Source organism: Phyllobates terribilis, unplaced genomic scaffold, assembly GCF_046119375.1.
Source record: "Phyllobates terribilis strain yellow unplaced genomic scaffold, ASM4611937v1 Scaffold_1__5_contigs__length_1240528914, whole genome shotgun sequence".
Classification (NCBI taxonomy): Eukaryota; Metazoa; Chordata; class Amphibia; order Anura; family Dendrobatidae; genus Phyllobates; species Phyllobates terribilis.
Window position 1 is genome coordinate 438562740 of NW_027362761.1, and position 25342 is coordinate 438588081.

The 25342-nt window shown below is 41.6% G+C and overlaps 1 protein-coding gene across 19 annotated transcripts in view; it reads right to left on the reverse strand.

Annotated features, from left to right (window-relative positions):
* PPIP5K2 (diphosphoinositol pentakisphosphate kinase 2) overlaps positions 1–25342 on the reverse strand; it is a 203389-nt gene that overhangs the window by 11805 nt on the left and 166242 nt on the right. For 10 of the 19 annotated variants that reach the window (XM_073677700.1, XM_073677710.1, XM_073677765.1 and 7 more), the window contains 4 exons: positions 24360–24476; positions 22844–23017; positions 18979–19152; positions 14465–14531 (listed from right to left, as the gene is read on the reverse strand). In XM_073677700.1, the coding sequence (XP_073533801.1) occupies positions 14465–14531; positions 18979–19152; positions 22844–23017; positions 24360–24476 (532 nt within the window). Of the gene's footprint in view, positions 1–14464; positions 14532–18978; positions 19153–20980; positions 21000–22843; positions 23018–24359; positions 24477–25342 lie in introns of those variants that run through there. The other 9 variants (XM_073677756.1, XM_073677781.1, XM_073677827.1 and 6 more) reach the window with 2 other exon arrangements.

Here is a 25342-nt window from a genome sequence, read left to right on the forward strand (position 1 = left end):
TAGGCAAAATCTAAGCTCTCACCAAATGGTACATTAAGTGGCAGCTATGTGAAGGACACACTTCTGCCCGCTTCTATATAAAATGTAATACATTTCAGAAATGCAATGCTTCCATTTATATAGTGCTCAATCCCTCCAGAGACTGGAGACCAATGGCAGGTAAAAAAGGGAGAGCCATAAGCTTCCTGCATCCCACGAGGCAGCTATTCAACAATGCAACAGTGGTAGTACGAGACCACGCACTGCCTACTGTGAGAAGATGCATCCCAACCCAACATTAAGGAATAACAATCACTACAGATGGATGGGATATTTTCTAGTGGCAGCATGTCAGTATTACAGTTATGGCACACAGCAGCATCATTCAAAAAGAAAAAGGAAACATTAGAGAAATAAAGATTTTATGTAAAAATTAGCTGTATGTGTTGCTTCTAGAAATTATTTATTTCTACTATTTAATGGGCTTATCCCGTCTGTCTGTCCGTCCAGGAAATCCCGCGTCGCTGATTGGTCCGGCCACGGCCAATCAGCGATGCGGGATTTCAGAACAAGTCGGGAGATAGCAGGGCTGACTCCGCCCATGTGGTCATGTGACTCACCAACTGCCCATGACGTACTGAACATGTTTTGTCAGTCACAGTGTGTGATGTACTTCTGTCACGTTTCATTCACCGTGGTACGTGGAACAGGAGACCGCTGGCTGCAGCCGCAAATAGTCGTGATGTAATCGGAAGCAAGAGCCGGCTGCAGCCGGGGGAATTACGTGCTGGCTGTGCGTGGTCAGCGATGCTGTCACAAGCAGTATTGACAACATGACGTAATTACAATACATTGGGGGGTTAATTTAAAGTAGTGCACAACCCATTTAAACACTGCTTCGCTGATTAGTCGCTCCCGGTCGGCCGTATACATATTGTAGAATACCCGATGCGTTAGAATCAGGCCACCATCTAGTTTTCTACATAATAGAGCAAGAATTGGTCACGTTGCTCTCAGTTCTTAGCAGCTCTTCATTCCTTTCTACACCTTACTACTCTCAAATATGAAGGTCAAGTTTTTCTCCGATAATTGTATTTTATCAGAATATTAACCACTTCGCACCAGAGCCTGTTTTTGCCTTCGTGACCGGGCCAATTTTTTCAATTCTGACCACTGTCACTTTATGAGGTAATTACCCTGGAACGCTTCAACGGACCCCCCTGATTCTGAGATTGTTTTTTCGTGACATATTGTACTTCATGATAGTGGTAAAATTTCTTCGATATCACTTGCGTTTATTTGTGAAAAAAAAATCGGAAATTTGGCGAAAATTTTGCAATTTTCAAACTTTGAATTTTCATGCCCTTAAATCAGAGAGATATGTCACACAAAATAGTTAATAAATCACATTTCCCACATGTCTACTTTACATCAGCACAATTTTGGAACCCAAATTTTTTTTTGTTAGGGAGCTATAAGGGTTAAAAATTGACCAGCGATTTCTCATTTTTCCAACAAAATTTACAAAAACATTTTTTTAGGGACCACATCATATTTGAAGTCACTTTGAGAGGTCTTTATGACAGAAAATACCCAAAAGTGACACCATTCTAAAAACTGCACCCCTCAAGGTGCTCAAAACCACATTCAAGAACTTTATTAACCCTTCAGGTGCTTCACAGGAATTTTTGGCATGTGGAAGAAAAAAATTAACATTTAACTTTTTTTCACAAAAATGTTACTTTAGACCCAATTTTTTTTTATTTTCACAGGGGTAACAGGAAAAAATGGACCCCAAATTTTTTTGTGCAATTTCTCTTGAGCGCGCTGATACCCCATATGTGAGGTAAAACCACTGTTTGGGCGCACGGCAGGGTTTGAAAGGGAAGGAGCGCCATTTGACTTTTTGAATGTAAAATTTGTTTGAATAATTAGCGGACGCCATGTTGCATTTTAGGAGCCCCTGATGTTCCTAAACAGTGGAAACCCCCCACAAGTGACACCATTTTGGAAACTAGACCCCTTAGGGAACTTATCTAGATGTGTGGTGAGCACCTTGCACCCCCAGCTGCTTCACAGAAATTTATAATATTGAGCCATAAAAATAAAATTTTCACATTTTTCCCACAAAAAAATGTTTTTCATTCCCTAATTTTGCATTATCATAAGGGTAACAGGATAAATTGCACCATGAAATTTGTTGTACAATTTCTCCTGAGTACGCTGATACCCCATATGTGGGGGAAAACCACTGCTTTGGTGTACGGCAGGGTTCGGAACAGAAAGGAGCGCTATGTTGGCTGGGATAGGCAGCAGACACCATGTCACATTTGAAGAATCGCTGACATGCCGAAACAGCAGAAACCCCCACAAGTGACCCCATTTTGTAAACTGCACCTCTCAAGGAATTAATCTAGGGAAGTAGTGAGTATTTTTTAATTTTTAAATTTATACCATTGGGCAGTGATAAAAGCATAATTATATTTTTACCACAAAAAAATGTTTTACCCTCAGATTTTACATTTTCACACATGGCAATGGGTAAAAATGGTGCCGAAATGTGTCACACAATTTCTTCTAAAAGTGGCAATACCCCATATGTGGCTGTATCATACCGCTCAGCCATACTGCGAGATCTGGGGGGGACGGAGCGCTATTTGACAATTGGAGAACAAATTATTGTAGAATAGGCATTTGGATTTGGGAGCACAAAATTTTCTGAATTTATTTTGGGGGGCAAGGGCCATTTTGCTTTTCTAGAGCCTTTCTGCTACCAGTAGCTTGGAAGTCCCTTATATTTTTAACAGATGACGGACCTGAGTGGGGACTAGCTTTTTTTGAGGACTGAGTTGAAGCTTTTATTGGGAACATTTTACGTAACATTTATCCGGCGCTCTAGGCTGAGCACTTACATCGGGGTTTCCATCTAAATTTCCAAGTGATGTAATTCAGATGAAACCCCTGCGGGATCCATTCACTGTAATGAGGCAGCAGAGTTACTCTGGACTCCGTCTGGCCTCTGTTTAGTGGTGTCCTTTTTTTCAGAAGTACACAAAACTGTGGCCAACCGCACTTTTATGCACGCCTAAAACAAATGACACCGTGGGATCACAGGCCAGATGGCCTATATCTGCCTCATTACAGGGAATCTTCCGTCATGGGTTCCGGCTGAATCACATATTTCAGAGATTTACACGGAAACTCTGGCGTAAGTGCTCAGCGCAGAGCGCAGGATAAATGTGTGCCGAGCCATACTGCGATCTTTGGGAGACATAATAAACAAATCAGTAGCACGTGAAGAATTGGTTTTATTTATTTTTTTACGCCGTTCCTAGTGTGATATAACTGATTAGATTACTTTATTCTTCGGGTCGGTGCGATTACAGAGATACCAGATTTATATCAGGTTTTTATGACTGACAGCTGTCACACACTAAGACGCTTTTTTTTTGCAAAATCTAGTTTTTGCATCGCCATATTTTGAGAGCTATAATTTTTCCATATTTCGGCCGACAGAGTCATGTGATTGCTTGTTTTTTGCGGGACGAGTTGACATTTTTATTGGTACCATTTTTGGGTACGGGACATTTTTTGATCACTTTCTATTCCGTTTTATGGGAGGTAAAATTAACAAAAACCAACAATTCAGGAAATGTTTTTTGAGGGTTTTTTTTTATGCCGTTCTGCGTGTGGTAAAAGTGATCAGGCAGCGTTATTCTTCGGGTCAGTACGTTTACAGCGATACTACACTTACTGTATATTTTTTTTATGTTTTGGCGCTTTTACACAATAAAACAATTTTATAGAAAAAAATATTTTTTTTGCATTGCTTTATTCTAAGCGCTATAACTTTTTTATTTTTCGGCTGATGGAGCGGTATGGCGGCTTTTTTTTTGCGGAACAAGATGACATTTTCAGCGGTACCATTTTTATTTCCATTTTGCTTTTTGATCGCATTTTTTTCCACTTTTTGTTTGGCGATATGAGGAAAAAGCATAGTTTTTTGCTCCGTTTTTTATTTATTTTTATTACGGTGTGCACAGAAGGAGTTAATTAGTGTGACAGTTTTATAGCTCTGGTTGTTTCGGACGCGGCAATACCAAATGTGTACTTTTTTTATTTTTGCATAAATATACGGATTTATCGGTTTAATATTTTATTTATTTATTTTAATTTATTTTGTATTTTTTTTTAACAGTTTCAAAACATTTTTTTTTTACTTTTTTTAACATTTTTACTTAGTCCCTGTATGGGACATTAATTTTTATTTTTCTGATCCCTGATCTCATGTAATGTAATAGACATATATTACATGAGATCTTCACTGACTGTTTCACAGTCAGAGTCTCCTGCCTGGCTTCAGCTGCAGGCTGAGCCAGGCAGGACACCATATATGGCAGAGCTGGAGGCGGTCATGTGACCTCCAGCTGCCATAGCAACCCAAGGTCCTGGAAGGTATCAGGGGTCGTCGGAGAGGTAAGTGGACGAACCCCTCTCCTCCTGCTGTCTTCTATATGCCGCGATCACTATAGATCGCGGCATATAGAAGACAGCAAAGGGTTAACATCACTGGGACCTGATCCAATCAGGTCCCGATGATGTTCCCTGTCAGAGCTATCGCTCTGCACCGCTCCTGCAGCGCTTGCAAGACCCTGGGGGTCCTGAGCGCTGCGGGACCACCCACCGTTTTTAAACGTCCGCGCTGCACAGAGCCCAGGCACCGCGGACGTTTATCTACAGTGGGCGGTCGGGAAGCGGTTAAAATATTATTGTCAGTCTTTTCGTAAGGTGAAGCAACCAGAATTGCACTTTTGCATAGTTAGAGTAAATGCAACAGCGGCTACTAAAAGGAGCAGAAAACTAGTGATCTACTAGTGCTTCCTCCTGACTGAAGAAGCTCAACGAGTAGTGGGTGTATATTTTACCTGTGGTACATGATTTTCTGGCCCTTTGACTTCCTTCTCTGTTTTGTTTTAGAACCGGAGAAACAGAATTTGGTATGGAAGTGATCTGTTACAAAACTAATGCAAACTGAAGCAGAAAGGCCCCACTGACTATAATGGGGTCAGTCTGGTTGCCATTTTGTCTCTTTTTAAAAAAGGGGAAAAAAAGTGCAGTATGTAGAATTTTTATTCGATTAAAAATAAATACAAACTTACAATAACAGGACCCCATTATAGTCCATGGGGATTTTATGCTTCAGTTTGCATCACTTTTCCACATGAATTACAATTCTCTGTTACTAAAAATGCAACAAAGAAACAGAACTCAAGGTAAAGATGTGTACACAGCCTCACAAGTCCATTCTTGAAAGGAATTCTGTCACCAGGTTTTTTCTACATAATCTAAATGAAAAAATAGAATTAGACTTACCGGTAATTCGGTTTCTTATAACCCACCACAACAGCACACCGGAGGATGTACCACCACCCTAATAGAGACAGGAAATATCAAGAGGTTTAAATAGCCCCTCCCACATCCTCCCTCCAGTGTTATTACAAAGGACCACAAGAGTATAGATGCTTCAAATTAATTTTTATTTCTACCGATCCGACTGTTGTAGAAACAATAAGCAAAGGGGAGGGAATTACCCGTGCCGTCGTGATGGGTTATTAGAAACCGAATTACTGGTAAGTCTAATTCTATTTTCTCTAATAACCCCCCACGACAGCACACCGGAGGTATACCATAGATATACAAAGGAGGGACAACAGCCTGAAGGATCTTCCTTACGAAGGCTAAATCTCCAACGGACATTAGATCTAGTCTGTACTGTTTGGAGAAAGTATGAATCGAGGACCACGTAGCAGCTCTGCAAATCTGTTCGATGGATGCACTGGCTTTCTCAGCCCAGAAGACAGATATTGCCCTTGTAGAATGGGCCTTGAGCTTTTCCGGAGGAGGCAGATCATGGATTTGGTAAGCCTCCGTAACTGCCCTCTTAATCCAGTTGGCTACTGTGGATTTTGCTGCTTTCTTTCCTCTGTTTGGACCTTGTGTATGGACAAATAGGTTCTGGTCTTTCCTTCCTTCTTCTGTTTCCTGAAGATAGTGCAGTACTATTCTCCGAACATCCAAAGTGTGGAACTCCATTTCTTTCTAGTTTTTTGGGTTGTCACAAAACGATGGAAGAATGATTTCCTGAGATCTGTGGAAATTTCAGACCACTTTAGGTAAAAATGAAGGGTCAAGTCGGAAAATTAGACGATCTTCCAGGATTCTCAGGTAGGGTTCGTTGACCGAAAGGACCTGTAGTTCACACACTCTCCTTGCTGTAGTTATTGCCACCAGGAAAGCTGTTTTGCAGGCCAGCCTGTCAAGTCTTATGGCTGATAAGGGCTCAAACGGTGGAAGAGTTAACCCCTTCAGGACAATGTTAAGGTCCCAGGGGGGAATCAAGTCTAGGACGGATGCGGGTGGCTGCTGTCATAAATCTCTTCACCCACTGATGTTCAGCTAGGCTTTGATCAAAGTACGAGCTTAGTGCTGCTACCTGGACCTTAAGGGTACTAGGTCTGAGGCCTTTGTCCAGCCCTTCTTGTAGGAAATCCAGAATTTGTACGACATCAGCTCTATGAGGGTCTGGTCTGGGTGAGATCATATGGTAAATGGTGTTCGTTACAGGTTTCCTGCTCTTCTGGAGAGTTTTGGTGACTTTGTCTGAGAGGCCTCTTGTCTTGAATATCAGGAATTAAGAAGCCAGGCAGCCAGGTGTAGTCTCTCAGGGTCCGGATGGTGAATTGGTCCCTGAAGAAGAAGATCTCTGATGGGAGGAAAGATTAGAGGGCCCTCCACACTCAGACTGGTTAACGTACCGAACCAACTTCTTTTTGGCCAGAGAGGAGCCACTAGGATTACTCTGGTCCCTTCGGTCCTTATCTTTTGCAAGGTTTTAGAAAGGGTAGGTAGCGGGGGGGGGGCATACGCTAGTTTGAATTTCCATTGGTGAGTGAATGCGTCGACACCAATGCAAGGGTCGTTCGGATCCAGGGAGAAATATTAAGGTACCTTCACGTTCTGGTGTTCGGCGAAGAGATCTACCTCTGGATAGTCTCATCTTTCGATTAACATCTGGAAGACATCTGGGTTTAGACTCCACTCTCCTGGATGAATCTTTGTTCTGCTTAAGAAATCGGTCTGGATGTTGACTGAACCTTTGATATGAAGAGCAGACAGGGATAGAAGATGTTCTCTGCGAGAATATTTTTTGTATTGTGCGAAGGTGGGCTACTGTGGTGATATTGTCTGAAAATATCTGTATGTGGGTTTTCTGGACCAGAGGCTCTGCTGCTCTGAGGACTTCCTCTACGGCCTTTAATTTTCTGAAATTTGATGAGCGCTGGCTCACCTCCTTGGAGCATAGACCCTGGAATAGCTCCTGGGAGACTATGGCTCCCCATCCCTTCCCACTGGCATCCACTCTTATGGTTACTAGTGGATTCAGGATCCATGGTACTCCTCTGTTTCTTCATGCTCAGCAACCAGAATAGAGAGGTATTTACTCGTGGTGGTATAGGGATTCTCCTGTTCAGAGACCGTGGAGATCCGTCCCAATTCATAAGGTTGTGTGTCTGTAATGTTCGGGTAAGTGCCTGAGCCCAGGCCACCATCTGGATACAGGATGTCATAGATCCGAGGACTGACATGGCATTTCTCAATGATACCCATCTCCTGTTTCTTAGGACATTGATCTTTGCTTTTAGCAGGACATGTTTTTGTTTGGGTAGAAACGACATCTGGCTGTGAGAATCCAATAATACTCCTAGAAACGGTTTTTGTCATGGAGGGAACCATATCCGATTTTTTGCGATTCACTAACCAGCCCAGAGAAGATAGGATCTGAGTGGTCAACTGTATATGCTCTTGGAGCAATGGTACTGAGGGGCCCATTAATAACAGGTTGTCGAGATATGGCGCTATTGAAACATTCTGACCCCTGATGTAAGTCATGACTTCTGCCATGATCTTTGTAAATATTCGTGGGGCTGATGATCTCCCGAATGGGAGAACATTGAACTGGTAGTGGACTATCTGTTCCCCCTGAGCCACTGCGAATCTTAAGAACTTCCTGTAAAGTGGATGAATGGGGATGTGGTAGTATGCATCCTGGAGATCAATTGTGCAGAGGGACCGTCGATCTAATGGACTCCATTTTGAATCTCTAGTAGTGGATATACTGATTCAGTGGTTTTAGATTGATTATAGTCCGGTGCGAGCCATTTGTTTTGTTTATTAGGAAGAGATTGGAATAATGTCCTCTGCTTGTCTCTCCTGTAGGAACCAGGGATATCAACCCTGAGGATAATAGGTCTGTTGGACCGGATATCAGGGTGGCCTGCAGACTTTGAGAAGAGAACCGCGTTAACTTTACTCTCTGTGGAGGATAGGAGGAGAATTTTATTTTTACTCCAAACTCGACTGCCTTAAAGACCCATGGGTCTGAGCAGATTTCTCTCCACTGAGGGAGAAAGTTTGAGATGCGGCCCCCGACTGTCCTGACGTCATAAGTTTGTTCTGATGTTGATTTTGGGAGAGAAAAAGATTTTTGCTGCCTCTTCCTTTTGGGTAGCTCCACCGACCTGTCTTCCCCTTACCCCAATATTGAGTGGTCTGCTCCTGGGAAGGACGAAAGGGCATTTTCCTTACATTTCTAGGTTCTGGGAGGGCCTTCTTCTTGTTTGAAGATTTCTCGAGAAGATCATCTAGGGCTGGCCCAAACATGTATTTCACTTTAAAGGGGATGGAACACAATTTCATCTTTGATGCCACATCACCGCTCCAGGATTTTAACCATAGGGCTCGTCTCACGCAGTTTGATAACCCAGATGCTCTTACCGCCACTCTCACCGATTCTGCAGAAGCATCTGCTAAAAACCCCATAGCCTTCTAGAGAAGCGGTAGGGATGCTAAGATGTCTTCTCTGGGGGTGTCCGAGACTAGGTGTTCCTCCAGTTGATCTAGCCAATGAGCCATTGATCGAGCTAAGACAGTAGAGACTACGTTGGTGCTTAATAGCGCGGCCGAGGTCTCCCAGGACTTCCTGGGTAGTCCCTCCATCTTGCGTTCCAAGGGGTCCTTTATCTGAGAGGAATCTTCAAAGGGCAATGTGATCTTCTTTGCCACTCGTGCAATCTGGATATCCACTCTTGGGACTTCGGACCAGCATTCTGCTGTCTCGTTGTCTACAGGAAACCTATGCTTTAACTCCGTAGGGGTATTCAACCTCTTTTCTGGAGACTCCCATTCCTCTAGGACTAAGTCCCTAATACTCTGGTGTATAGGAAACACCAGTTTCTTCCTGGAATGCAGCCCCCCAAACATCTGATCTTGTATTGTCTGGGGAACCTTTTCTTCCTCAACCTCCATATTGCTCCTTACTGCCGTAAGGAGTTGTTCCAAGCTATCTAATGGAAAGTAATATCTTTCTCACTGAGAGTTATCAGGAGTTGGACTAAGTTCACCTTCCTCTGGAAGATCTTCCGAGATGTATCTCATCTTGAGAGTCTTCCTTCCTTCCCTCTGGTGGGCTGAGCTTTCTCTTTTTGGCTGCTGGTGAAGTAGATGTAGTATTCTGACTAGGTGAGGGTGTAGGGAGAGCGACTGAGGCTAAGAAGGATTTGATTTCTTGACGTACAATCCCCTTTATCTCTTCCATTAAGGAAGGCTGTTCCTGCCTTATAATTTTCTCCGTACAGTCCTTGCATAAGGGCTTTCTATGGGAGGACGATAGCTTTTTTTTGTACAGATGGGACATCTGCGTGACGGTTTAGCTTTGTCTCCAGATACAGGTTCCTTGTCCCCCTATAAGAGGGGAGAAGGGAAAGGGTGCTATAATCACTATTACCTGCATCTGGGAGATGGACTACCAGTGCCATACTTACTGGGACCGGACCGGCGCTGGGCTCTACAGATGCAGAGCAAAAAGACGCTTCAACAGACATGGTTTTGTCCTACCTGCAGATGTCTTCCTGTCCAGGGCTCCTTTATGGGCGACTGGACCAGTGCCTCCCTCTGATTAGAGGGCTCCTCCCCCGGTGTCCAGGTGAAGACAGGTGTGATCACCGGCGGCATCGCCGCTTTTCCCCCCATTGCGCCTGCTGCGTTTCACAGTGGAACGCATAACCGGAAGTGACGTCATCATCCACCGCCTGGCGTCCAACGTCACTTCCGGTGCAGTGGCGTGTGGTCCACATCCGGGAGACGGGCATCGCCCGCGCATCCAGCGGGGGAGAGAGGGGGAGGAGATGGGCCGGAGAGCTCAGAGGCCTCTGGCCAGAACATCCTGCAGACTTTGCCGGAAGGGATGGACTGGAGGAGGGGGTCCCGAATCCAGAGGAGATGGGAGTAGCGCATGTGAGGAGGAGAGGTAAACCGCTCGATCCTCCGCTGCTCGGCTTGTAGTTTTCTCCCCAGTGCCTGCCGTCAGCTCAGCACACCGGGGATGACCTCTTCATCCCGGATAGGGACAGGAAATAACACTGGAGGGAGGATGTGGGAGGGGCTATTTAAACCTCTTGATATTTCCTGTCCCTATTAGGGTGGAGTTACATCCTCCGGTGTGCTGTCGTGGGGGGTTATTAGAGAAACAGTATTGTGACCCTGATTCCAGAGATGTATCACTTACTGGGCTGCTTGCTGCAGTTTTTCTAAAATCACTTTTACCAGCAGGAGATCATCACTAGAGGACTAGTAACCCTGCTGCCATGTAGTCCTCTATATTCATGAGCTCTGTATAATTATGCCCCCACCGATTGGCAGCTTTTTGCCTATGCACAGTGTACACAGAAAGATCCGCCCTCAGTGGTGTGGGTGGGGTTATACAGAGCTCAGCATTCAGAGAACAGCTAGATCTGCAGGAGAGAAAACGGTTTTTAAATAAAAACTGCAGCATCAAGTAAAGCAAGTGATAGATAGCTGGAATCAAGTTCTCTGCCCCTACATCATAATGGTCAGATGAAGTAGCAAAAACCTAGTGACAGATTCCCTTTAATAAAGCTTATTTCACAATAATCTTTTAGTGTTCTCAGGCTGTTCATCATCCAATGATCTAATAAAATGCTCTCTCATCAGGTGAAATGTGCAGAGCAAAATATCATAGTTCTCGGCGTTGCATAGTCCTGTATACAGGACTCACACTGCGGAGAACAATGGCAGCCTATGTGCACAGAACAATCCAATACAGATCAACCGGTGTGCATTGCTTACTGCGTTCTGCCTGACCATCGGCGGTCGTTTAGGTCCTTGTAAACGGACCCTTAGCTTTAAGTCCGCAACCAATACCTACAGGAGGCTTACAAAATATGTAATCTCAAGAGCAGGAAAGCGCTCTACATACCACACACAAGTAATAACTGAATGGCATTTAAGTAAGATATATAGAAAGGATACATGGATAAGTTTGTTGGTAACTTCAAAATAAAACGTAACAAAACAATATAATCTGGGAAACCTAACAAAGCCCATAGTTAGGGTGTGTGAGAGCAAAGACCACCACAGTCTTGGCAACACTGGTATCAAGACCCATCAACAGATCGATAGATGTGTGTTGGCTGCACTGCTCCAATGAATGACTGGGTTTTAGTCTTTACAAGTGAAATAAAACCGAAATATAGAAAGATAACAGAAATGGTGAAAAGTCCAGAGACCACTATATAGAGATACAGAAGGTGGCACAGAATCACACAGAACCAAAGTCTGTGACAAGGGCTAAATGTGCCCAAAAATTAAAAGACACTCCAAACAGAAAGATGATGGAAATGGTAGGGAGATGGAAGAAGGAGGGATGAGACTACCCTAACCTAATAGGGGTCACCATAACACAAAGAGAATATAATTCTTTAGTATATGTCTATTATATATAATATATGGAACTCCCTAATAAGCCCGGGCATGTCTACCAACTCGGGTTATGGTCTTACTGCATGTTACCCAGGAAATCACATGTTTTCTATGCTCAGTGGGCCAAAAAACATACAAGATTCAGATCCCTGTTCACATTGGAGAGGTGGCCATGCAGGCAATGCTACCCTACATCATTCACGTCATAGAAGCCACTTTACCACATTGTATAGGGTCGCTTTTGACTTCACGTACATGCACATGGCATCTTTTAGATGTAGGTGTATGGGATGAGTTTTTCCTGGTAATTACTCTTCAGGAATACGCCAGTGGTGTTTTGGGTGAAGCATCTTTTTTTTTTTTTTTTTTTTTTTTAAGTCTTTTCTGACGTCTTTTGCGGCGGCTTTGCTATCACCATTTTGTTGTTTTCATATATGTATTAATAGCAAATGGCTTCCAAGCGACAGCAGCCATAAGAAAGGTCAGGTCATGTCTTATAACCGCCTTGGAAGCGGTAAATGAAGTTGAAATAGACTGAACTTAAGTACAGCAAGTCATTTCTACATTGCTATAAATATTAATTCTTTGTCATTTTTTAGCACTTTTTGGGCAGGCCAAGGCGGAACCTGTCTGAAAAAGATGCCATGTGCACAAACCTTAGGGTATGTTCATCTGATTTTTTTCCCCTGAGTGTTTGGAGTAGAAACTCCCCAAAACCAAGAGGAATTTAAAAGCTCAGTGTGAACACACTCTTAGAATATATCATATCCTATTATGCTGTGAGAATTTCTGTGAATCCATTTAACCTGATGCCTATCTGCCCTTCTGTAAATGTCTGATTTCAGTCTCACTTAAAAGCATGCATGGAAAGAGGGAAGAAGAAAAGGGACATAGAAGAGGGGAAGAATCAAAACACCCTATAAACACACAATTCTGGACCTGACACGTCTAAAATAGATTACAGGAGGTCGATGATGTGAACAATCAAACATCAAACATGAAACAAGGGTCACCAGATGGGTTAATAGGTACAAAGAAGAGGAAAGGTCAAGTCACCCATCAATCAAGATCTAATGTAGAGGAAACTTGCAGTCACAAACCTTGAAAGGAGGGAGGATAAAGATTCCAGCTACCAGGTCTTCATAAAAAAAAAACACTTTATTGTAAGTAAAATTAAAAAAGTCAAGTTCAAAATCCAACAATTTACGAGCAAACGCGTTTCAGACTGCCTTCCTTAGTCATTGCTTGTAAATTGATTTTTTTACTTACAATAAAGTGTTTTTTTATGAAGACCTGGATGCTGGGATCTTTTTCCGCCCAACATATAATAGGGACCAAAAGTGACGAGGAGGGGATGCCAGAAAAGTGTAAGGCCATATGTAGTAGATTTAAATAGGACCTGACTGCTTTCCGTTATAGTACACCCCAGGATTGCAGGACTCTGCATAGTACCGCTGTTACGCCTCATAGAAATGTATGAATTAATTGACAACTGGGTGTTACCAGTTGGGGGGCGTGTCCCTGCACACTCTGATGCTGACCAATCAGTGGTAATAATGGAAATAAGTTCTCAATCTGTACATTTCCAGTATGAAGAACAGATGAACGGCACAAATCAGACTGCTCCACCATGGCTCTCACAGGGAATACACATTTACAAAAAGGACTGGTGATGGGTTCTCTCCAAGCGAACCAATCAGTTCTAAGCTTTTCTGTCTAATATCTGCACAGAGGGAGAAATGTGGAGCTCAGCTCTACAGAGTTTTCTATGAATTCATAGATAGAAGACGCAGAAGTGTCTTCCTTCTACCACCTACGCAGAGTGATTAACAGTGTGTACGCAGGAAGACTTGTCAATCACAATGTCTGCAGGTACAGCAGGACTCCCAGGCTTTCTCCATCCTCGCAGCATGTCAACTAGCTTCTATCAGTAGAAATAGAAAACTACATATAACTGAGCTCAGCTTCTTCCAACCTACGCCCCCATTTGATGGAGTATCACCAGAGAACTGGACATATTTCTACAATACCCATGTTAACCTACTGCACCCCCATATGTGAGTTCTTTTCGCAAGCATGAGGTGCAGTGCCCATTCAGAACATGCGAGAAGTTTATGAATATTTCATTTCTGTGGTTATTACCAAGTGATAATTTCTAAAGGATCGGCAATTAAAATATACAACACCTTTCAATGAACAGGAACGAACACACCAATATGTGGATGAGAGACAGAAACGAGGACAATGCTTCAGAAGGTGACACAAATAAGCAAGTTGTTTTAGCACCTTGTAATATTCAGGGCACAGACTATAGGGTTATACACAATGCCATCCTGGTTGTCTCACATGGCTGTATAGCAGCACAAGAGATTCAAATGGTGATCCTCGTCTGTGGGGCTTTTTTTCCATAAAAAAAAATATATTAGTTGCATTTTGTGATGTTGAAGAATATTTTTTTTAAAAAAATGAATAGCATCATCATTTGGTTGTCAAAAAGCACAGCCATGTAATAAGTATCGCCTACCGCTGCCATGCTTGGATGCACTTTTAAATTAAGCAGGAGGTTAAAAACCAAAAGTTACCGGCAGCTCAGCCTGTTAGCATTGTCCCAACGTGATCCAACCCAACAGAATGAAAGTATACTTACCTAAACCGCTGTGCTTCTGCTCCAGCAGTCTGGCTGCTCGCAGGTGGCTGTTATTATCTGACAGTACCTGGAAAGAGATTTGGTCTTTGGTTAGACATCTGATCAGACTGCCGACGTAAGGAGACCCGTCTCAGACAGGTAATGTTAATAACACAACTTGATGCATGATGCACGTTAGTGGAACAGAACATCGTCATGCAACTCAATTCCCTTCTGAGAAAAGTCCACTTCACACAGGACCTGTGGTCATGGAGTGATGCGTAGCAAGCCATCAAAATATTATCAGACAAAAATTACATACAGATGAAGGGAAATAAAGCAAATAACTGGAAAGACATCACATTGCAAACAAGAACATATCCTGTACGGAAAGAAATAAAAAGAAAAGCTGGAAGCAAGCAGCTCAGCGATGCCAAAACACAAGCCAAGAGAATCCATGCATGAGGCCTATAGAAGGAGGAATAGGTTACAGGCTGTACCCAATGTAAAGCATATACCCGGATCCTGAAACAAAGGGATCGGCCACGTTTCACAGAACCTCTTCCATTTGAAATGGCAATTTACAGTGATGTGAACGGCTCACTCACTCACATTGCACAACCATCATGCACTAACTGCAGCACAAGGCAACCCAGTAATGGACATTACACCAGCAGCCCCTTCCCCAGCCCCACAAATCAGCGCCTTCGTTCTCCTTGATCAGACACAAACACCTCCTCTTTCCAGGTGAAATAGACATCAACACTGACCAAAAAAATAAGTTCCAGACTGTTAGACAATGGACACAGAAATGAGGACTCCACCGATGCTGGTTGTATCCATGGGTGAATGAAGGCTGGATGGGACAACAATTGGCAATACTGGGCCTCAAGGACACAGCGATTTTTGTTTTTCTGAAGTTTTTTCTTTTTAACTTCTGTTTATTGCTATGCGATACTGCACATAATTTATGGCCAATGTAACCTCTAGGTTACTATTTCTTCTATTTTATGTGGGCTAAGTTTCAATGACTTACTTACTTTTGTAGCAGGTTAGTGTAATCGTATACATTTCTATACATATTTATATTACACTTACATTGTCCTGTCACCTTCAGCTTAGTCTAGTGCACCTTCTGTGGGGCACATACATTTTAACCCGTTTTCATATTTTTTGTCTCTGTTTATAAATCAATTTAGATTTTTTACCATTTTTTTTATGAAATTTTTTTTTCAGTTTTTATATACTTTAAAATAAAATTAGTTTTTTTTTACATTTATTAGTCCCACAAGGTGACTTGAACATACAATTTTGAATAAATTGCCTAGTGTAGGTTATAACAAGTTAGGGGCCCACTGAGGGGTTTGCCGTGACGTGGCAGTGGGCATCGTACAATCTGATCAGAATGTTAAACTAAAAACCATATTCAGTTTCGTAAATTTTTGTCTAGCGACATTAGATCAGCTTCTGAGCCCGTGTGATCATGGTGATGTACAGGCATGTCAGTGGTGCCTTAGCTAAAAGCTTTCCATGACGTCCACGTGCTCGACGCCTCACTCTTTTCAAACAGGATACTCAGGAAACTCTGTACTAGTGAATGATTGGGGTGTTAGGCATCAATTATTTGTCATCTATTCTGTGGATAAGTAATAAATGCTCTTCACGGGAAAAGTGGGCTAAAATTAAATGTGGGAATTAATTGCCACAAAAGGAGCTACATCCAGATCTTAAGAATAAAGGGGGCAGTTACTTTCTTACATCGGTGATAGGAGTGTTGCCCAAATAAAGGCAAAAATAAAATTTTAAATAATGCGAATGTGTAATAACAGAGGTACAATGAAAGGGGTCAGCGGAATGGAAATGCACTATTCAAATTTTACTGCCTATATACTGGCACTACTTAAAAATATACAGCCGACGTCCTGATGAGGCAGCTGTCCCATCTGACCTGTTGTAGATTTTTGGGGTGCATTTTAATGGAAGAAATGCTGTACATTAGGTACTATTGAACAAAAAGGGATTAGTATTGAAATTAAACTCTTAGTTGACATCAAGCAAATAAAGTATTAACTGCGAACACTTAAAATTTTTTTGACCCCACTGGTTTAATAGCATCATAGTTACCAATTAAATTTTACCTGATGCTATATTATAGTCTTAAAGGACAGCTAAGCCAATCCGGTTTTGTTTCTGTTTTTTTATTGAAAATCAAATTTAATACCCTCCATGAAATCACTTTCTCGTGATCATCATTTATATACACAAAAAGCATGAGTGTTGGCTGCTGCCACCAGGGGCTGATACTTAAAAACACAACAATGTCGGCTCTTCCTCGGCAGGCTACATCCATTTACTGGTACCCAGTTAACACCAGCTAGTAAAAAAGCTTAGAGAAGTCTAAGACATAAGGCTGAGGGAAGAAAGAAAACTACAGGAAACTCCAGAAAAATAACACACGGATACTTGCCTGTCCAGGCAACTAGGGAGGGAGCAGTGTCCCCTCAATGAAGGCTTTGAGAAAGATTTTTCAGTAGGTGCGAAGTCTCCTTTTTTCAAGCTCTTCATTGGGGAACACAGAAACCATAGGACATCTTAAAGAAATCCACTTAGGTGAGAACAGAAAAAAAAATTAAGAGCAACTACCGCCTGTAGCATCGTTCTGGAAAGACTCGCATCCGCAAAGGCTGTGGTAGAAGGTGTGAATAAAAGATCATGTGTGTTGACTTTGCACACTTGTAGCATGGACAGCTGACGGCTTACCAATCAGGAAGCCCACAACAACCACATGGTATGGGCTGTGATAATGAATAGGGTACCCTTGGGAACACCCAGGGAACCGTAGTCATGCTGAAAGGGAGGCAACGTACTGAAAACGGGAGAAATGGACTGGGAAGCAGATGTACCACGGGTGTGAGAGAAAAGTGGGATTGTGAAAATAAGGGTCCAGGATGTCTCCTGAGGAGAAAAACTCGCTGAGTTATATAGAGGCACAAGAGCGATAGACACAAAAGACACTAGCCAGTTATGAAACCCTTCATATAGGTGTGGCAATAAGGAAGGCTACTTTCCAAGAGTTCCTCTTTGAAAGGCTCAAAAGGAGAGATTGCAGAACCTCCAGCACCAGGTTGAGATCCCACAAGAGCACAGGGAGTCCGCTACCACGGAACTGAAAGTGCGACCCACTGGAGGAAAGTCTCAATAGGTTTAGAGGCCAGGTTGTTCTATATAAGAATGGACATGGCAGAAACTTGTCCCTTAAGTGAGCTTGTATGAAACTAGGTAAAGGAAATGGACTCTGTGGAGGCTACCATCTTACCGAAGACGCTCATGCAGGAATGGAGAGGGAGTGGAGAAAGGCGCCTCAGTGACTGGACGCTGGACTGGAGAAACATCTTCTTGTCTTCCAGAAGGAATACCCCGGACGCGATGGTGTCAAATAACATCTCTAGGAAGAGCAGGCACTGAGACGGGATCAGGGAGGACTTTGGTCTATTGATGATCCAGCCGAAATAAAAGTGTTAGAATAAACTAAACTAGATAGACACAGAACAGGGATCTCTGATCTTTGTCCCACATGATACTAAACTAAATTGGTGTTAGTTTGGTTTTAGTAGATGGGTGTAGCTTGCAGAAGAGGCGCAGATGTTTCTGCAATCTTTAAGTCAGCCTCCTGGTGGCAGCAGTCAATACCAATGGTTCCTGTGTCCCCCAATGTAGAGACCTGGAAATATATATCTTTCCATCTAAGTGCATGTGCACAAGACTCTTTTTTTCAGGTGGGTCCACTCCGAAACCCATCTGAAAACGCCCATAAAATGCTCAAAAGAATGAACATTTCTATATAAAATAGGCTTGCTGTTTACATGTTCAGTCTTTTTAGTGTCTTTAAAACGCTTAAAGTTTCTGAATATATCAAAAAGTTAAAAGTAGTAAATCTTCAGGCGTTTTCCACTCTGAAAACACTCAACATTTTACAATACAAGTCCATGGGAAGAGTCAAAGACCCCCACGGAAAATGCTCAGGCGTATTTTGAGCATTTTTCAAGTGTTTCTGCTTGAAAAAAGGCTTTTTTTTTCATTGTTGAGTGTAGTGAAAAAAAAACCTCTGGGAAAAGCAAGTCCAAAAAAATGTCACAAAAACGCTAGAAAAACTGTATATAAAAAAAAAACTTTTTTTGGACAACCAAAAGGATGAGGGACCCGCTCTTCTCCCATTTACCCCCCCTCCCCGGAAAAAAAAATAAGCTGACTTTTCCTGAAGCGTGTCTGTCAACTGCACATACCCTAAAATAAAGGACCGCAAACATGACTATGAAGGATTGTGGTAGCTTTGTATATAACATAATATTTCCATAGCTAAACATAGCATGTGCCAGCGGTATATTGACCAACATGGCGCTTATTCATTATACTGCCATAGCAGGCGTCAAAAACTACATAAGTGGGAAAAAAGGGGGATTAGATGTCCTTTAATACTATTTCTGGTTGGTCTTTATGTTTAAACAAAAAGTTTTATTGAAGTAAAGTTTAAAAACCTGTTGCCATGAGCCAAAAATACTGGATGTGAAAGCCAATGATTTAGGGGACACAGGGGAAGAAGTGATTTGATCCCCTGATCTGCGTCTTCGGCGCCCAGAACCCACAGCACTGGTGTAATGCATCCAGGTACCGATACACTCTGGGCTAGACACACTCAGGGGGCTCTCTTCCTAGAAGTGAGAAAGGGGGCAAAAACAAAGCAAAGCATGCAAAGTTAGAACAAAGCAAAATGAACAGATAAAAATAAATAAAAAACAAATACTCTTAGGTTGAATTCAGACATCCAAGTATCACAGACTACACACTGACTTCCCTGACCAACAGCGGGTCTCCTGACCCCAACTCAACAGCCCGCTATATACATGTCAGGCTGATGAGCTCAGGTCAGGAGAACCGCGGTTGGTCTGGGAACGGTGGTTCGTGTAAGGAACTGAATCCCGCACGTCTGAATTTAGCCTTATTTGTAGTCCACAGAAGGAGAACTGTACATAACCTTTAATGTGTGGCATGATGGCAGCAAACAGCTAGGATTGGATTTTTAGATGTTGCTTCCTGTCTGCATTAGAAGCCGTTAGCATGGGTTTAATTGTAATAAATCACAAGAGAAGATATAAGTAGAAAAAGAAGATGGCGAAGAGTAAATCTACATGACTGAATGATCTGTTATGGCTAGAGCATCCAAGCTTCCAGCACACGAAGAGTTAGCAGTGTCAATGGGATTATGGAATGAATCAAAGTCACTAGACGCACATTTCAGGGTCTAGGACCACAAGGCTTCAGAGCTTTATAAGGAGGCAGCATTGGATTTACTGCTTCCAAACAGATAAACAGCCATGTGAATAGAACGGATTATGAAAGCACAGCTGTTTGTTACAGAAGTGTTCTGCAATTCAGGCCCAACCCAATTACACCGAGATATTCCACATCCCCCAAGTCACACAATCAGGAAGTCGAGATTAATGAACATGTGTTGAAGGGGCGTTCATGGGCCACACTCTGAGAACACTGCGCCACAAGCAATTGGACAATAAATATACACAAATTATATAAGTAAAATATGCATAATATATAGCATTTATAGAGAATTATTAAGTGTATTTTAAAAGTGCAATTTCTACATACAGGTGCATCTCACAAAATTAGAATATCAAAAAGTTAATTTATTTCAGTTCTTCAATACAAAAAGTGAAACTCATATTATACAGAGTCATTACAAACAGAGTGATCTATTTCAAGTGTTTATTTCTGTTAATGTTGATGATTATGGCTTACAGCCAATGAAAACACAAAAGTCATTATCTCAGTAAATTAGAATACTTTATAACAGCTTGAAAAGTGTTTTTAAAATCCGAAATGTTGGCCTACTGAAATGTATGTTCAGTAAATGCACTCAATACTTGGTCGGGGCTCCTTTTGCATCAATTACTGCATCAATGCGGTGTGGCATGGAGGTGATCAGCCTGTGGCACTGCTGAGGTGTTATGGAAGCCCAGGTTGTTTTAATAGCAGCCTTAAGCTCGTCTGCATTGTTGGGTCTGGTGTCTCATCTTCCTCTTGACAATACCCCATAGATTCTCTACAGGGTTAAGGTCAGGGGAGTTTGCTGGCCAATCAAGCACAGTGATACTGTTGTGTATAAACCAGGTATTGGTACTTTTGGCAGTGTGGACAGGGGCCAAGTCCTGCTGGAGAAGGAAATTTCCAAAAAGCTTGTCGGCAGAGGGAAGCATGAAGTGCTATATAATTTCCTGGTAGACAGCTGCACTGACTTTGGTGTTGATAAAACACAGTGGACCTTCACCAGCAGATGACATGGCTCCCCAAACCATCACTGATTGTGGAATCTTCACACTAGACCTCAAGCAGCTTGGATTGTGGCTTCTCCACTCTTCCTCCAGACTCTGGGACCTTGATTTCCAAATGAAATGCAAAATTTACTTTGCATTTCTTAGTGTGTCAATGACTGCCTTCTGGACATCTGTCAAGTCAGCAGTCTTCCAAATGATTATGGAGCCTACTGAAACAGATTAAGAGACCTTTTTAAATGCTTAGGAAGCCTTTGCAGGTGTTTTTTGCTAATTATTCAAATTTACTGAGATAATGACTTTTGTGTTTTCATTGGCTGTAAGCCATAATCATCAACATTAATAGAAATAAACACTTGAAATAGATCACTCTGTTTGTAATGACTCCATATAATATATGAGTTTCACTTTTTGTATTGAAGAACTAAAATAAATTAACTTTTTGATAATATTCTAATTTAGTGAGATGCACCTGTTTTTTTTATACAGTTTCATAGGGTATATATATATTATACATATACACACACACATACATACATTATATACATATGCAGTGTCATATATACAGACAGTACTGTATAAAAGTTCTAGGCAGGTGTTTTAAAAAAGAAAAAAAGAAGGCTTTAAAAAATCTGTGTTACTACTTTCTTTTTTATTAATTAAAGCGCAAAGACAAAAGGTGGACAAGCAACGTTTGGATTCGATTTAGATTTCCTTTTTATACATGTTCGCATTTTGTTAATTACCAAAAATAAACTAGTAACATTTATTTAATGCATTCTTACCTTGCAGCATGGTTTCCTTAAAACTTTTGCACAGTACCTTTTATGATATTTTATACATTCATTCGCACACTTTATTAAAGTATTTAAAGGGGCTTTCCACTACTCTGACAACTCCTTGTCAATCCCTGTTTGCTCCCGGTAAAAATAATAACACCTTAAATCACCTCCGATGCAGTTTCAGTGGCGTCAGCACTTGCTCTCCCGGGGATGGCGTGACATTGTTATGTCATGTGATCCCTACAGCTCATCAGTGCTGGCTTCACTCTTCCCGCCTTCAGACAAATCACATACATCCGAAGGTAGTGAGAGCTTCCCCCAGGAGAGCCAGTGCCGACACCGCTGGAACGCCGCCGGAGGTGAGTTATTATTTTACTGGGGAGACCTATGGATTGCGAAGGGGTTGTCCCAGTAGTGGTTAACCCCTTTAGCTTGTAAACTTTTTTTTTTCTCTCTAGTCTTAACCACATGAATCAGGATGATGCACAAAAATAAGATCTGAATTACATCGGAAAGAGGGATATAAGGGACAACTGCAAGGGAAACTAAGTTTACCTTTAATTATCACAAGTGAAAGGACTTCTATACAGACATATACACACACACACACACACACACACACACACATTCTATAGAGTACAAAAATGAATTTCAGGCTAAAATCATTTTTGCACTTGGGTGGCATTAAAAAATTTGCATGATTTGACTTTTACTGGCCCTTTGATTCCCTTTACATTCAACCTTTATGTGGTTTGTGGTCATAAATCAGCTGCAAATAGCTCAGAAAAATAGATAAGCACATTACAAACTCTCCAGTCAGAACATCAGTACAAACTCACTGATGGATTCTCAGTTAACTCATTGTGCAGCCATAAACAATGCAACACAGAGGTTATAAGAGGCAAATTATGGCAAATTATTAATAAAACCCATCTTCAAAAATTATTTTTTAGCTCCAAATACATGCATCTAAGAAAAAAAAGAAGAAAAATTGTCCCCAAAGGTGGATAACCCTTTTACGAGAATAAACAGGTGAACAAGAGGAAAGCCATCTTTTTCTAAAAGTGTGATTCTGCTGTACAGCTTCTAATACTATTCCATATAAATTATCAGGAAGCAGATTTTGTCCAATACAGACTGAGATTTTGTTGAAAGCAAGCCACATTAAAGGCAGCAATACCCAAAGTAATGTTTCAGGAAACTTTATAAAAAAGGGAATTAAATCTTACACCATAGTAAAGTATGCAGGTAATCTAGCAGGTGAAATCTCTTACCTCTACAGATCCTATCTTTCTGGACCGGGGTAAAGGAGACTTTCTGTGAATGTGAATAGGATCAGACACCATAGGTTTAAACATCACCAAGGCTCTATCAGGCTCATCCCTTTTGCACAGACCAGACTCTTCATCGCTGTCATTGCCATGAACCTGCTTCTTCGAACTTTCACTCTAAATTAAAACAGCCCAAAAAAATGCCATATGTACTTACCAATTTTTTTTGTGGAAGAAAAAAAAATGTAAGTAAATCTAACATATGTAAAGAAAACATTACCGAAATAAAAAAACAAAAAAGCGTAGCCATCATCTACTATGTGTATGTCAGTGATTGCAAGTATAAATGCTTTACTCCTGCAAAAAAAGTGGAAAAAAATGACTGATGGAATTTGTAAAAGTAGTAATTGTTATTTAAAACAATAATGTAATAAAATCACCCCAGTCATGGAATTCAAACTTGTCACGTGACAAAACGGGCTGCAGTCTAAAGAAGCGGAGCTCCCGAGACCGGTATCTCAACTGACAGAGGAGCTGTATGGTGAGCACATGATAGGAGTAGAAATAAATCTTCTCAGCTGACTGAGAACAGAGGACTCATTTGTGCTCACAATACAGCTCCTCTGCTGAGCATCATCACTCCATTTAGTGTCTATGAGAATGCTGAAGATAGGTGAATAGAGCACTCAGCTATCTTTGGTAGTCCCATGGACAATGAATGGAGCGGAGGTGCTTGTGCTCAACATCAGCTCTATTCAGAATGAGTTCTGCAGAGCCCCGTTCTCGGAAAGTTGAGAGTTAAAGTATTCTGACCTCCAGCGATCAGTAAATTCCACACTTGGTACAAACCGTTTAATAGCTCATTACTTTGCTTAGTTTTCAATGCACATTGCAGCACTATTCTATTAAAGACATTGCTTGGATAGAAGTCTTCCTCAAAATCAATGTCTATAGAACTCTGCATAATGGGTCCAACATGAATGTGTATATTTATGTGGATGGTGTTTGGGGGTCCAAGCATGTCTCCACAATAAAAGTGAACTCCCAGAACCTACAGAAGGAAATATCTAAGGACACTGAAGAGGAGGAGTTGCAAGCAGTAAATTTTGTAACTTCTAGTATCGATGATATCACAAGGTTATAAGAGTGCTGGCCGACTGTTATTCTGTAATAAGAAAAAAACTAAATTGTGGTGTCACACTGAATTTGCAGAGTGTGTGGTCTTTATAATGCCAAATGCTTGATATATTGATAATGGCATCCTCAGGTAGTTTTCATACAAGTGTAATATGTGTGCATTTCTGAGCCTATGTTAATGAGAAGTCCTGGCTGGACCATGGATACAATGACCCGAACCGATGACTTCATAGATTCTCAGCATGGGACTTGCATCCAAATGAAGGGCATAGACTGCGCCAATGATCCGCTCTTCTGACGCTGGCCTTACTCTGTAACGTGTGATAACGTATGAATAAAAAGATAGAATTTCTAAAACCTGTTAAAATAAAAGGCAACAAACCTCTCGTGAAGCCGGCCTGTACCCAAATCCAGAAGGCAAATTTTTATCTTCTTCACAACCTTTAGCACCTGGACTGAAATGAAGCTCCACATGAAACCTGTCCTCCGATGACAAGTCCTGGTTAGGAAGTGCAGAATAAAACGTTACAGGGCAGTTACTCTACCAGTCTGCTCCATCTCTGAATAGCATCTCTAGTGTCGTCCCTTTTTTTTTTTAGTTATATACTGTGGGCAAATTTGAAAGTGTCATTAAACGTGACCCCTAGTAATGTGCAACTGTGTGCCATGAATGTCTCTGCAGCACAACATTCAGTCCGTGATACAATACAGCAAAAACGCAAATGCTAGATCTTATCGCTAGTTTTTGACACTGCAGAATTTCTGCACTTATTTAAATTAGGTTACTTGTGTTTTTGTGTGCTTTTTTTAACATGCGTTTTTATCACGTTTTTGACGCTGTTGTTTTGTCTCTTTTTGGTGTGTCATGCTTTAAATAAATCTATTCTGTTTTTGATACTTCCTGGTATTTGGCTTTGACAAAACTTTACTTGACATACTTGGGTGCGGATTACATGTGTTTTTGATGCGTTTTTACCTGTGGATTTTCTGCACCTAATGCAAGCCTATGGGGAAAATTCGCCCAGAAAACTCAGTACACCCGCAAGAGATATTGCCATGCTGCGGATATGAAACACGAGCGCAGATCAGTTTATGCTGCGCTAAAAAGAAGCACAGTGGGCATGAGATCTCTATAAATCCCATCCACTTTCCTAGACCTGTAAGACGCTGCGTTTTTAATGTAGCAAAAATACACAGCGTCAAAAATGTACCAAAAGCTCATTCCCGGTTCTAAACTGCTGGTACCACTACATGATCCGTTCCCTACAGCCCTGTATATATAAACTTTTTTCAAAAAATGCAGGCAGTGTGTATACAGCTAGATTAAAATGAAGAAAACCTACAGAGCACCACCAACTGAATGGG